Source organism: Scaptodrosophila lebanonensis, unplaced genomic scaffold, assembly GCF_003285725.1.
Source record: "Scaptodrosophila lebanonensis strain 11010-0011.00,11010-0021.00 unplaced genomic scaffold, SlebRS2 tig00001410-arrow-pilon, whole genome shotgun sequence".
NCBI classification, from domain to species: Eukaryota; Metazoa; Arthropoda; class Insecta; order Diptera; family Drosophilidae; genus Scaptodrosophila; species Scaptodrosophila lebanonensis.
Genome location: NW_022060738.1, coordinates 6,607,109 through 6,621,195, shown reverse-complemented (window position 1 = coordinate 6,621,195; position 14,087 = coordinate 6,607,109). Strand labels below are relative to the sequence as shown.

The 14,087-nt window shown below is 38.3% G+C and overlaps 1 protein-coding gene across 2 annotated transcripts; it reads right to left on the bottom strand.

Moving 5' to 3' along the window:
- Positions 1-2,727: 2,727 nt before the first annotated feature.
- On the bottom strand, positions 2,728-14,084 carry LOC115630592 (protein diaphanous). Of its 2 annotated transcripts, none has more exons than XM_030527212.1 (5): positions 13,815-14,084; positions 11,144-11,454; positions 5,189-7,144; positions 4,589-5,119; positions 2,728-3,770 (listed from the first exon to the last, which is right to left on the bottom strand). In XM_030527212.1, exons 2-5 carry the CDS (start codon positions 11,451-11,453, stop codon positions 3,304-3,306), a joined length of 3,264 nt encoding a protein of 1,087 aa, XP_030383072.1. In that variant the 5' UTR covers position 11,454; positions 13,815-14,084; the 3' UTR covers positions 2,728-3,303. The 2 variants fall into 2 exon arrangements, with proteins under 2 accessions (XP_030383072.1, XP_030383071.1); XM_030527211.1 differs by lacking the exon at positions 13,815-14,084 and adding an exon at positions 13,437-13,743.
- Positions 14,085-14,087: the final 3 nt, after the last annotated feature.

Below are 14,087 nucleotides of genomic sequence, written 5' to 3'. Positions count from 1 at the left end.
AGCAATTGTTTTCTGATCGATTTGTCTTCTTTATAGGATAAATATGTACACAAACATGTGGCTTGTAAATGTTAAAATTTGAATACTTTATGATTCCTCAAGACTTTCCCATCCGTTACTGTTTATATTTGTATAATTTTGCAACTGAATGTGCACACCTTGCGCTAATTGAGTAGACCAAGACACCTTTGTGCCAAGGCGTATTCATTGATCGTCAATTTTTATGTCCTCTAACCGTATAATAAAACTTTTTGCCGCCACTGCACAAATGTGTTCGGTAAGCGAGGATAATTTGAAGAGTATTCAAATGGGACAATGACAAATTTTGGGTAGGCCACCAACTAAAATCGACAGTTGCTGCAACAGTGCTGGGCCCTTTACTAATTACGAGCCCGAAAATGGTTGGGATCGCGATCGGGCTTGGGTGACGCGCCTGCGTGCTAGTTAAACAAAAACCCCTTAATACTCAAAACAAAACATTGTAAAACAATTGAGAGGCTGAACGCGACCTAGAGCAGCAGGCAACATAAAAATAGTTATTCGCTTTTGAAGGGACATCAAACAATGGGAAAGGACGACGCTGGCCATAAAGTTCGCGCTCGTACCATAATTAGGCAGCCCATTTTTTCGCAAATCGTCCACAATTCAGCGGAATTTATCGAGTGAAATGTGCACGGGTAAGCAATTTTTTTTAAGAAACGTGGCGGCACGACCTGCCAAGTCATAGTCATGCAACTGGACATAATGTTACCTGCACCAAATTCACATGAACGTGCCGGGTGAGGCCTCGGACCGGCAGATTCGGGCAGGAGCGGTTGAGCTGAAAATATTACCCCTAGCAATGCAACTCAATTATGGCACATCGGACAGCATAATAAATTGTAATACTCATTGAAAGATGCAGAGAAGCTAAAGCTGTCAGTCTTGTGACTTTGGAAACTGTAGTTTTCCTTTTAACAATTTTTTGTTGATGTACGGGTAGATGTGATTAGCGCGCTAACTAATTACTAAATTAAGGTTTAGTTACAGCAATGTCTACGTTTTTTCTATAACTCCGTGCATAACTAAGCAAAAAATAAATTATAATTGAAAACTTAAAATATTAATCAATTCTACAACTCACATCAAAAAAGTAAAAAAAACAATGTTTAGCAAATTTAAAAAGATTTTAAATTTTCAAGCAGAAGTTAATAAATAATTAAACACTGAAAATATATTTAAAAACTTTTCAAAAAAGCAAAAAAAACAAATTTAAAAAGATTTTCAATTTTTAAGGCAAAAATAAATAAATAATTAAACATTGAAAATATATTTAAAAACTTTTCAAAAAAGCAGAAAAAAACAAATTTAAAAAGATTTTCAATTTTTAAGGCAAAAATAAATAAATAATTAAACACTGAAAATATATTTAAAAACTTTTCAAAAAAGCAGAAAAAAACAAATTTAAAAAGATTTTCAAGGCAAAAATAAATAAATAATTAAACACTGAAAATATATTTAAAAACTTTTCAATTTACATCAAAAAAGTGAAGAACAAACTTTAACCAAATTTAAAAAGACATTGAATAGCTATAATGAGGAATTGAATAGCTGTAATGAGGAATTGAATAGTTATAATGAGGAATTGTTTTATGTTAATATAGATGTCGTATGTGAACAATTAATAAAAAAAACAAACACGTGTATGGGTCTATATTTAGGGAAAAGTGTTTTTAATTTTTGAAAAAACTATATATATTAAATACACACAGAAATAGGCGTAGACGAAATGATTTAATAAAGCCTTGTCTGCCTGTATGAAAACAAGGATCTCAGGAAGTATAAGAGCTAAGACAAGCATTTTTCTCTAAGCCCCAAAGACGCCAAGTTAGTATGTATTTCAACATTCCACATTGTAGTCCAGGTTTAAATACTTTGAATGAAAGGGATCTCGGGATGTATAAACGCTAGGATAATCATGTTCCATTAATTCCCAAAGTAAAGATAAAATTTATTGTGTTTTCCCAATGTACCTCTCGCTCTTCCCTTAATCGTATCATCTTCGATCTGAAATACCTTAATTAGACCGATAGCACCTCTAAAACTATATATTGTAGTATTTATTATGTAAGTTTTTGCAAGGACACAAAATCTATCTTCTTCTGTCAAGTAGATGCAGTTGTCATTCAAATGTAAACGTATCCAGTGACAATGACATCATTCAAATATTATGAATATGCATGTGGAAACCGGCTATTAGTCTTTTTATCAAGTATTGACATCAAGAATATTTAAAGGGGCAACATTTCTTTTTAAAATTCAATTAAAAATTACGGGCTATAAACCCATTAAGTCAGAGCGGCAATTCGTGAGATAGCTGAAGAAGCGTCGATCCGCAGATCCGAATCATCCTCTGTCGCCTTCGATCCATCGAAATTTTTTAAATTTAAACACACACATGTAAGTTTATACAAGTATATGCCGTCGCAAGACCTTATTGGCGCGACGTTGTCGGTTCATTTAACGTTGAAGAGTTTTATGGCCCCTGCCCTTCACCACCACCACCGTCGTCTTCATTGACAAGTGCAATTCGCCTTTATGGATGCCGACCATTAGCGATAAAAACATCTTTGTTAATCAAACAAATTAAAATTTGAGTTGTGGCGTCATAACATAAACCAAATTCTGCCCAAAACGAAACTCATAATTTGACATACTCTAAGAAATTCTGTATGGACACATTTAAAATTTGTAATTAGAATTTTATTTCTAAGCTCTTGAAGATTTTCCGCAGTTTTTGTATATAATAGAACTATTTAAAAATGTACGTTAAATCATTGTTAAATTACATAAATTAACAAATTGTTATAGCTTCAGACATATTAAAAAAAATGGAACTTCCAATGTTAAAAAGTTACTTAAAACAATTTTAATACAAATAAAAATAGTATCGCTGAAACATTTCGGGTGCCTCGAAAACGAAGTGCCACAGCATTGACATGCAACAACAAAGCAATATGTATAAAAAGAACCATTCCAATGTAATTTTACAACATTTTTCATAAAAAAGCAAATGCAACATAAGTAGTGCGGTTAACCGCAGGACAACAAGTTCCGTTTTCAGTTTCAAAAATAGAAGCGTATAAAAAATAAATGTACTCGTATAAAATTGAAGTTCGCCGTCGATTAAAATCTGGCACTTAGCATCAATCTGATATGAACACTCTTATCGATACACAACATAGCATAGGTCTAGGCACTTAATTATAGATGTAGATGTCTATTTTATACACGTATATGTACACGCAAAATCGTCGAATAGAACTACGCCGACCCAAGCACTTCGTTCCGTATCATCTCTCGCGTCATCAGCTGGCCATTGTTGGCGCGCGTGCGTGAACGGCTAAGATTCGCACGACGTTCGGCTCCCGCCGGTCTCTGTCGCCGGGCCTGTCTATTTCGTTGTCCGAACGCTGACCCCGTATGCAGCGCCTCGAGCAGACTGTCCATGACACCTTCCTGCATTTGGGCTGCATCCATGTCCACTACTGCAAGCTTGCGCTGGTGCCTTTCGGCCTGCTCTCGTATCGACTGTTCACGCGCCTCTTGCATGCGCCGCTTCTTCTCGAGTTCCTCGCGGGCGCGCACATTCTCCTGGTATGCAGCCATGAAAGCGTCCTTGAAGGTCTTGATATCGCCAAAGAACTCCTCCATGGTGTACTTGTTCGGGTCAAAGGCATAGTACTCGCTCAGGTCTTTAAATAGCTTTTCCATTTGCACCTGCATTTTTCCTGTGGGAGCAAATAGATATTCAAAGAATATATTAAACGATTTACAAGAAGTAATACTTATTCTATCCTACCCCTCTTTAACAACAACAATATCTGGCTGACAGTTTGTTAGGTTATTGGGATTACCAAATCAGCATGAATCGCCACGGAGTCTAACAGAGGTCACTCGTGCACGGGCCGAGATTCGCCTCGTTATGCATACGCATCGACGGACATATCTATGACTTTAAGTAACCAAGTTTGGTTACTCTAATCTTGTACTTGCTGAGATCCTTGCGTTCATACAGACGGACAGGCAGACGAACATGGCTACATCGACTCGACTTGTCATCCTGATCCGTAATATATATACTTTGTGGGGTCTGCCACGCCCCCTTCTGTGTGTTACATACATTCGCACAAAACTAATATAGCCTTTTGCCTTTTGGGTACAGGCTATAAAAATGAATGTTTTAAATATGATAAGTGCACAGATTTTAATGATACATCATTATATAGCGATTAATTGTAATACCGGGTTTGGTAATATAAGTAACTTTCTCAGCGATCGTTCCTATGGTTGTTACAACAAATATTGAGGCTATAGTTTGCAATCAAATTGATGGGCATATAAAAATCTCGGTATACATACAGACAGACTACAAGTAAGTAACAAAAGGAACGGACGTTTAGCGATTCATCTCGTCATGCTGCTTATAGATCTACCTAGAATATGCAGTCTGCGACATTTACTTATGCGTATTACAGGGTATAAAAACTAATTGTAGTTCCTAAAACAAAGCGGCATGTTTTTAACACTTTTACATATCGACACCTACCCAGAACGTCCACCTGTTCCCGACACTCTTCAGCGAATTTTCCCATTACTTCGCAGAATTTATCATCATCGCACTGTGGAACTTTGTTATTCTGGAGATCGGTCTCCAAATTCTTAACGGCCGAGTTCATCTGCCGCATGGCCTTCTGTATAGCATCCAAGTTGACTCGGGAGGCTTTGTCGACATGCGAGAGGTCATCGTAGAAGTTGAGAGCGTCTGGAAACTTCTTCTCAACCAGATCGGTCAAGTAGTGCAGTAGTGTCTGCTTATTGTCGGCATCCTTGGTATTCGTTAGCTTGGTCAGGTATGAAATTTCAAAACCAAATGCGGCCTCATTCTTAGAGCCGGAGTTCATATAATTGCCAAGCAGCAAAATGAGCTCAAGAATTTTGGAGAATTTCTTGCTTTTGCGAACTTCTTTGCAGGCAGCTGTCCCAGCTACTATATCCGGCTTAATATCCTGCACCATATCTGCGTATGTCAGCTTAAAGTTCAGATTATGCAGACGCGGCGAGAGGCGTTTTATTTCACCTGTGAACACATGAGAAACATTATGTTATTCAATTAGAAGATACAACGAAAGTACGACGAATGACTTACCTATAGTTGCCGCAAACTGTTCAACTGGGGGCAGAGCTTCGCCCTTGGCCTTGATCTCTTGCAAACGTTTTAGTTGCTCTGGTGGCGGCAAATATTGTATTAGCCCTTGAAGCGTGTTGGAGGACAATATATCCGTATCACAGCGCAGCAGGCATATCTTGATCTGTTCGGAGGACAAATGTTTCAGTGCGCCACCCAAAAGAATGGCCAGATTCTGAGCTGACTTAGAGTCGAGCACCCGTAAATCGATGTTCTTTTTGGTCAGCGTTGTGGGCTTGTCGACTGCATCCTTTTGCTCCTTCTTCACCGGCTTCGAGCTAAATTTAGCCGCGAGTTCCTGCAGAAAATCATCAGAGGCCAACCTGTCTTCCTTGCAATTAACCCAGAAGGCATTCTCGGACATTTTCTGCGGCACAATGGGCTTCCAGTTAGCGCGCTTCATGGGAATTTTGACATCCCACTTCTTTTTCGGTTTCATACCGTGCGGCAAGACAGGCGCCATAGGTGGCGGAGGTGGCCCACCCATACCAGGGAATGGCGGTGGAAGGGGACCACCCATGCCAGGTGGTGGAGGCGGTGGTGGTGGGCCACCCATTCCAGGGGGTGGTGGCGGTGGAGGTGGACCTCCTCGGCCACTTCCAGGCATAGGAGGTGGGGGCGGTGGTGGAGGACCACCCATTCCAGGAGGTGGTGGCGGAGGTGGTGGGCCGCCTGCACCTGGTGGTGGCGGTGCCATAGGTATATTCAACTTTGGCAATTTATTGGGTGATGGCGCCGCCACACCATTCGCTTCCATCAGCTTTACCTTCTCCTCCAAATGTGCCACCTTTGCCTCGGCTTCCTGCTTAGCGCTTTCCAGCTGCTCAATCTTTTTCTCATACTCCTCGGAACGTTTCGAATCATTGACCTTTGCTTTCTCCACCATGTCGTCCAGCAGTACCGAGGTGTCTATGTTGAAGTTTCGATTCTGGAAGTTCGGATCGCAGTAGCCTTTGTGGAAGACAATCTGCGTAACGCACTCCTCGATTAGTTGATAGTAGGCAGGTCGGAAGTAATAGTCATCGCGTATGTACAGCAAATGCTGCAAAATCGAAAGGAAGTACGGCTCGGAGGCGGTGTCTGTAACCAGATTTTTTACCACTTCGAAGCAGTCGGTGGCATCATCCATGTTGAAGGTAACATTATCAAAACGGCTCACAAACTCCTCAAAATCATCCTCGCGTATCTCATTAAAGATCTTAAAGTGTTGCTGCAATCCCTCATTGTTGCTGGTGTTGACAATCTCGGTGAATTCTTCGAGCCTATCGAACAGACCCATACGCATGATCTCGCAGCGCAAATGGATGCGAAAGTTTAAATCTGACGGCGTGTTGGATAGCGTGTTGATAAAAATTAGACTGTGACAGGCCAGGTCCCGTTTCGAGTCATGTTTGGCGGACACAAACAATGCATCCACAATTGGTCGGAAGCGTTCACTCGCCTTGTACGAGTTGGCAGCAATGGTTGTTATGGCACGCAAAACTTTCTCGTAGCCATTGCGCTCATAAACGAGACAGAAGGAAGCCAGCAATTTCAACGCTTCGCACATGGTTTGAGGTTTTCGCGGATCTAGTGCCTGGGCTAACAGCAGCACCACACTGTGCTGGTCCGGCGTTAGCACCACATTCAGGCCCCACGTATTGTTCATGATCGCCTTAAGGCAGCGTATAGCCTCGAACTCGATGCGGTCGTAGGTGCGATCCTTTTTGGCTCGCGACAGCAGCTTCTCAATTTGCTCGATGCCTGCCTCGCCAAACTCCTTGATCCACGATATAGGATTGCTGGTGAGCGCCACTCGTAAGCTCTCCAAACATTGGTAAATTTTATTCTCGCTGTGCTCACCATTTTGGAGATACTCTATATAGTCTTGTGGTTTCTCAAATCTAGAGTTCGCACGATGTTCCAGTGAGTTTTTGCCTGGAAAAAAATAAAGATTTGAGAATGTTTTAAAAACCAATTAATTTCTCAACAATTCTTATGATATGTGTATGTTCGCACAGAATATAAAAGAATTCAATATAGATTGCCTTCTAGCAGATTTGATTGTAATCATTTTTTCTTTCAATAGATAAAAGATTTACCTATTGTTTCAAAAAGAAACAAGCTAAGTTCTCTTGATCGTGTTTACAGTTTTATCTACCTGATTCAAGAACATATTTGCTGAGAAATTATGAATTTCACTAGAATTGCGGTACCGCCCACTTCTTTCTAATAATATTCACCCAGTGTTTCCCTTCGTCGAATAATATATACCACATTGCGTCGAATAGTTGCTAATTTTGGTTTTGGATTATATATAGAAGAACGGTTCCGACAAATTGTTTCCCTATGATGTATAGAATAAGTTTCTTAAATCGATGTGAAAATAGTAAGCTGTAATTCTATAACGATTGACTCCATAATTTCGACGCCTATTAAGAAAGAGAAAGACATTCATTTTTACCTATATAAATATTTCTGGGTTAAGAATGAAGAATCAAATCCATCTAGACATGATCGTCTGTCTAGATGAACGGATTGATTTGAAATGGTTAGATCCACATTAAGCAAACTCGATATGTAGACTCTTCTCCTTATCTATAGACAACACGGATTTATTTTATTTATGGTTCTTTCTTCGCTATATATGTGTCGATACTCTCTACAATTCTAAAGTAACTGACAGCAAGTACCCTTTATTTTTACTTTATCAAATGTTGTTTAAAATGAAAGCAATTATAAATTAAATTGAAAAATGTACACATGAGTGTTTGTTTATTAATAATATGATTAGTAGTTGGCATCCGTTTTTAGAGTTCTCTATAAGCTTTATGTTTTGCCAAAGCCAGCGCTTTACTTTTACAAAGTTTTTCATTTCATAAATATACTTGTATAGTACATACATAAATACGCATTTGCTTATCAACGGAATAACCAAAACAAAAAACCACTAAAATTGGCCTTGACATTTATCGCATATGCACTATATAATCGCTATATACAAGTATGTATGTAAATTGTATAGTTGAAGAAAAAGTTGAAAATTTGTTGAATGGCGTCAAGTGGCTGACGTGCAACCTGTAGCTTGTTTTATTTAAATCTCTTATAAACAACTCTTCTGAACATTCTGGTATTGTGTAACTATTGCATATGTATATAAAGAGCAACAATAATAAACAACTGCATTTCATTTAAATAAACAAACACAACGCCTATTAAGAGAGGCATAACGTGAGTAAACTGAGTAGATCTCGCGAGAGAATTGCAAACAAGGCGAGCCTCATAGATCATCACCGTTTTGTCATCGACGACAGCCTTCCAAGTGATTTATTTTTTATTTTTATAGAAATAAGTGTATTTGTGTTGTGTGCAAAATGACAAAATCAGCTTAAAATAAATGCGCCAAGTGAATATTAAAATGGCAATAATAATATAAAAAGCCAATAAACTTTGACTGCTGGTATGACGATCAGATACAGGCCCAACAGCCATCTATAAACTCATAGGTTCCAGTAGAGCCGTATTCATTGTAGCAGAACCAAAATAAAATGCATGCCCACAGTGGCGGGCCAGTTAAACAACAAGCCCGTTCATTAACACGCTTGATGAGTAGTGGCACACACCTCGAGTTAATTAATAAAACAGTTAGTAACCAGTGCTTGAGTTGGCGGCCAACGTTTTTGCCATATGTGCCTATTCGAATTTCTATACCCCATTGTTTATATAACACTTATTTATATATCGCTCAATCAAACGAAAACTAAACGTAAATGATTTAGATTTGAAAAGGGCTGATGAATATTTTTTTTGGAGCGATGCAAATCTCTACCATAAAAACATTTGGTCTCATTAAATATACATACATGCCTATCAGAATCCAAAGACTAATTTTAGGACCTAAATGCAAACCGACAACCAAAATTAAAACGTATTAACGGCTTGATCTAGATAAACCCGTCTGTTCGACCACCCGTTTGATCGTTTATTCTGTCTGTATGAACGCTAAGATCTTGGAAATCATCTTAGACCCAGTAAAGCTCGAGAAAATTAATATTTTTTGGAGATATAAAAAATGTAGAGTTATTTTCGATCAATCGTAAAAAATTATTATGTCGCCTATGACCCTTTGATCTACTCGGAGTACTTGCTCGTATTTCATTGTCCGCCAAAGTAGAGTGTGAAAAGGTCTTAGGTTTGACAAGAGAGCTGACATACAGCAATAAAAACTCTTAATAGTCGACTGCGACTAACATTTGCTCTCTGAATCGTTGTTTTTTCTTATCGCTGCTTTGAAGGCAAACAATTTGCATATGGATTGGGGGTAATTGAAATGTGGTGCTTGAGTTTCAATTGTTTCGTCCAATTTAATTAGAGCAACTAACACTTAGACTTATCACCGAAAATGTGGCAACTTAGTTTGTTGAAGGCCCCTAGAATTTTAGATTATAAGATACTACTATTTAGAATGTGTGCTATTAACCTATTTGGCAATGTTTGACTGTTTAGTTAGATAAGTACTGGACTTGATAACAAAGTGAACTAAAAATGTTCTCTGAGTCATGCAGAACAAAATAAACTGCGCATAGAAGTGAGAAATTCAGGAAAAATGACGCCACTGACGCCTCTTCTGAACGCAAAATTGGCAAATAAAAAAGGCATGCATAGCAAAAATTGGCATTTACAGATACATGTTCTCTCAACAATGGACACATATACACTCCCACTTTATAATCTTATCACAACGGAATGCAATGAGCGCCCAACGACAGGTTGGCCGATAACACCAGAAAACAAAGTTACAAATTTCTATTACACTAACTAACATCGTTTAAAAGGCTATTAAACGAAGTTTAATTCGTTAACTTATAACCTATTAGTCTGCAGCTGTTTATATTAATTTAATTTATAGTATTTATTAAAATGTTGAATTTCTTCTGTGAAAATCAAAAGCAACCAGCACTCAACACCTGGACTCCTTATTGTAGATCACTATCTCCGTTATATCTTTAATATCAAGCTCCCTGATATAAAGTCTGTAAGAAGGGAGATATAAGAATCTTATCTACAGAGAATAATTAAATTACAAATTAAGAATAGTAATCATGCATAGTTATTTCAAACAGCGAGTTAAAGAGCTAGAGCTCGTCAAACCATTTAAAGCTTAGAACTGCATTTAAAATTTTAAATTAAATTGAAATGGGTTTGAAATGTTCATATTTAAGTTAATATTAACATATCTTTGTACTAACAATAAGCTTGATATTAATGTGGGCCGCAAATATAAAAAAGCTTGTGATCAAATGGGTCTCTAGCATTACTCAAACATTGTCTATTATTTTTGTTCGTGTTGATTTAAAAAAAGCACGAAAAACACGTACCAGAAGACGAGACGGGAGAATTCGTCAATTATACATAAGAAAAGAAGAGTATCATAAAGTCGTTTATTTTTTTAACACCCATAAAAATGCGTCGTTCTGTGCATATCTGACGGTCCGTCCGCTTGCAAAAATCTGCGAAAGACTCACCAAATTAAAAAGATATGCCGGTTCTCCTAAATCCGAGAATGGAAAAGCTGATTTTATCGATGGACCTCGCGGAACGAACTTTTATTTAAAAGTATATTTGCATATAGAATATTTATATTGAAAAGTGTAGGATCTACTAGATTTATCTAGAACCAGCAAAAAGTACGTCTATTTGTATTTTTGTTATTATATATATGATATTTATGATCATATCACAAAAACTGTCTGTCTGTACTAAACCCAACCTTCGAACCTTCGGTCGGTGCTGTTTTTAAACTTTTAGTTTTTCTAAATTCCTAGCAACCTGTCCTTCGAGTGCGAAAGACCGATTCCTTGGATTATTTTACTGTTATATTTTGGTGGCCAAGCCACACTGCCAGCTTATTTCTACTATATTTGATCTCCAACTCACCTTTTAAATGCATGAAAATCATTTTCTGACGCTCTTCCTTCGATTTAGCTAACAAAGGCTCGCGTTTGTCCGTAGGTATATTCATATCCTCGATGATTTCTAAAAATTTGGCATTCACCTCCGACTCGGTGAGTTCCCGTATATGGCGCTCCAAGTCGTCAACGCCAAAGACCTCCTGGTCTGAACTGGCGGGTCGGCCAGCGTGGGTCAATGTGTTGCTGTTGTAGCTGCCGCCCTTGGACTTGGGCCTTCCAAACCAGCTCTCCAGCAGACTTCCGCCGCTTGATTTGTTTTTCTCGTGTTTCGACATTCTGCGAAAGAGTAACAGTCGGGTTTTATTAACTCTGCTAATTTAATAAGAACCTTAAATTATGCATGTGCAGCAGACCTAAACATTTTGTTGCGCATTTTAAGAGCTTTAAAATAATACTACGCGCTGCTTTGTTCAAGAATCGCGAATTATTCCCGGACATGCGTAGCTCTGCCTTGGATTCCTAAGCACAGCTGATTTTTGTTTACATTTCAAAATACCTGCAATGAGAATTAGCGACTTATTGATTCACTAAAGACTGGAAGGCATATCATTTGCATTGTTATGATGGCGACATAATACTGTAGAATTTATTTCAATTTTCTAAACAAATAAATAATCATTGTGCCATTATCATAATAATTATTAAGAGTGCCGTTTAACAATAATAATGAGGGATGGCCCATTCAAATGCTACGTGGAGCATGAAAACTGTAGATTTAACGTTCAAACAAAGCGTTCCCTCTGCTGTTAAATAAACATATGAGATAAACAAAATTGGAATAATAAAGTACATAAATAATAAGCATAAAGTTGCTCAAATTGAGGCGCTAATGTATCTAAAATAGATATTTCAAGTGTAGAGCATTTATGGAGAGCAAGAGAAAAGCACACCAGCGATAAAAGTTTATTGCCAGTTTACTTTGGTCCTATCGCCAATGTGTGAATCATGGCAGATGCAATTACACATCCACAATTGTACGCCTCTGTACAAGAAAAACTCTCAAGTGGATTTGGTTCGATCGGCAATGATGCTTGCGTCGTCTTTGAGACAACAATTTAAGCCATTTAGAAGGTAAATCATGAATCATTAACAGAGGCATAACAAATACGGCTGACGATCAGCGTTAGAACATTGAGCAGGCAACAGGTTTGGTTTGGATTATTTTATAGACATCGGTCGGCATAGCAAAAACAACAGCAAGCGAGAAATCGAAAGAGCAAGACACACTTATTACATCATTTATATGGAAAAATGGCTGACTATACTGTAGATATTGAATAAGAAATATTTTCTTGAATAACTGATAGGAATTTTGCGGTTATAATTAAAATAACTATCAGACTTGTTGTAGGATCCCTGGCCAGTTCAAATCTGATCCAGAATCAGCACAGAAATGCTTATATACTTAGGTGATATGAAATAAAAATATTTAAAATATAATACATAAAATGCAATCAAAAGGGGAAAAATTGTATAGTACTTAAAAGTTGAGCAGATATTTTAACGTCTAAGCTTAAAACGGAAATGAAATGCTGGAGTCTAGTGAGACCTTCTCTTAAAAACCGGGTACCTACTTCAAAAAACAACCCAATATATAATCTTTATACAGCCTTCTTCTGCATGTTACATAAATACAAGGTAAAACAGTATTTAAGACTTTGGCTGTATGCCATAAAAAAAAGTCTGCTTTGTTGGCGCACATAAATGTGAATGATTTGATGTGTGCAGGCACGCTTCACAATTCCGGTCAACAATTTATGCGCAAAATAGTGAAGAGTGGAGCGGCAATGTATGTAGAAGAGTATTTCTTTTCATGCGAAGAGGAAATGGAAATGCTTTCAACGAGATTTCTTTTGCTGAAGAATTTACCGCTGCTGCTGCAGCAGCAATGAAGCACCGACTTGCTTCACTGACTGAATGGGCCATAGCCACATGAATGCACCTAGAAAGCAGCGGCAGATGCTGCGACTGCGCCTTCGGCTGCGTCGAGTGTTTTTGTTTACATGCGAGGCGAATGCACCCTGCACCGTGTGTGAGCGTGTGTGGGGCAACAACTAACAGGGCCAACAACAATGCAAGATATGTATTGTATAGTAAATCTGTGCCAATTGTAAACAAGCCCCCCAATCGTACGCCGTCCGTATTTTAAACTCTAACGGTTGACCAAAAACGTCTCTGTTTTTATTAGCGTGAGCTGAAGTTGTTTTCAGAAAATACGTTAAAGCAAAGAAAACGAACCAAAAACAAGAATTGCTCACCTTCTCGTTTAAATATTTTGCGCTGCTCACTTTTGATTTTTCGATGGTTTACGTCATAAGTCAGAAAAAATAATGGCTTGGTGATCACACGCACGCACAAACACAGTCACACAGTCTGGCTTTGCTTTTTAGTGGTTGTTGTTTAAAAAATATTTTTTTGGGTGCGCGACAACGTTTTGTTTGTTTTATTCGGCTGACGCTGGCGTCGACGCCGCTGCTCTGCTGCCTTAGCCTCTGCGCTGTGTTATTTTTTTTGCCTGCGCAGCGCACTTCCACACCACGCACTCAATAAAACACTGCGAACCTACTATTACGGGGCGATTTTTAAACAGCAGCTACATGTGTACATATGTACATTCGTAAGTAGTTGTACAATACCTGTGCAATTTTAATTATTATTATGTCTTGTGTTGATCGTCTTTTGGATGTTGTTGCGTCTAGTGGTGGCACCACTTGTTGCTGTCTCGTTTGCGCATTAAATGAACATAAAATCCCAAAACGTAGCTATTCGATTACGTGCGCACAGTTTGTATAGAAATTAACAATTTAACACGTATTTCGCGTAGGAAAATTAAAAATCTAAGCGTTCCGAAGCGCGGTGATCAGTTCATTCTAGTCTGTTGCTTTTTGAATGTGCATGCATGTGAATTT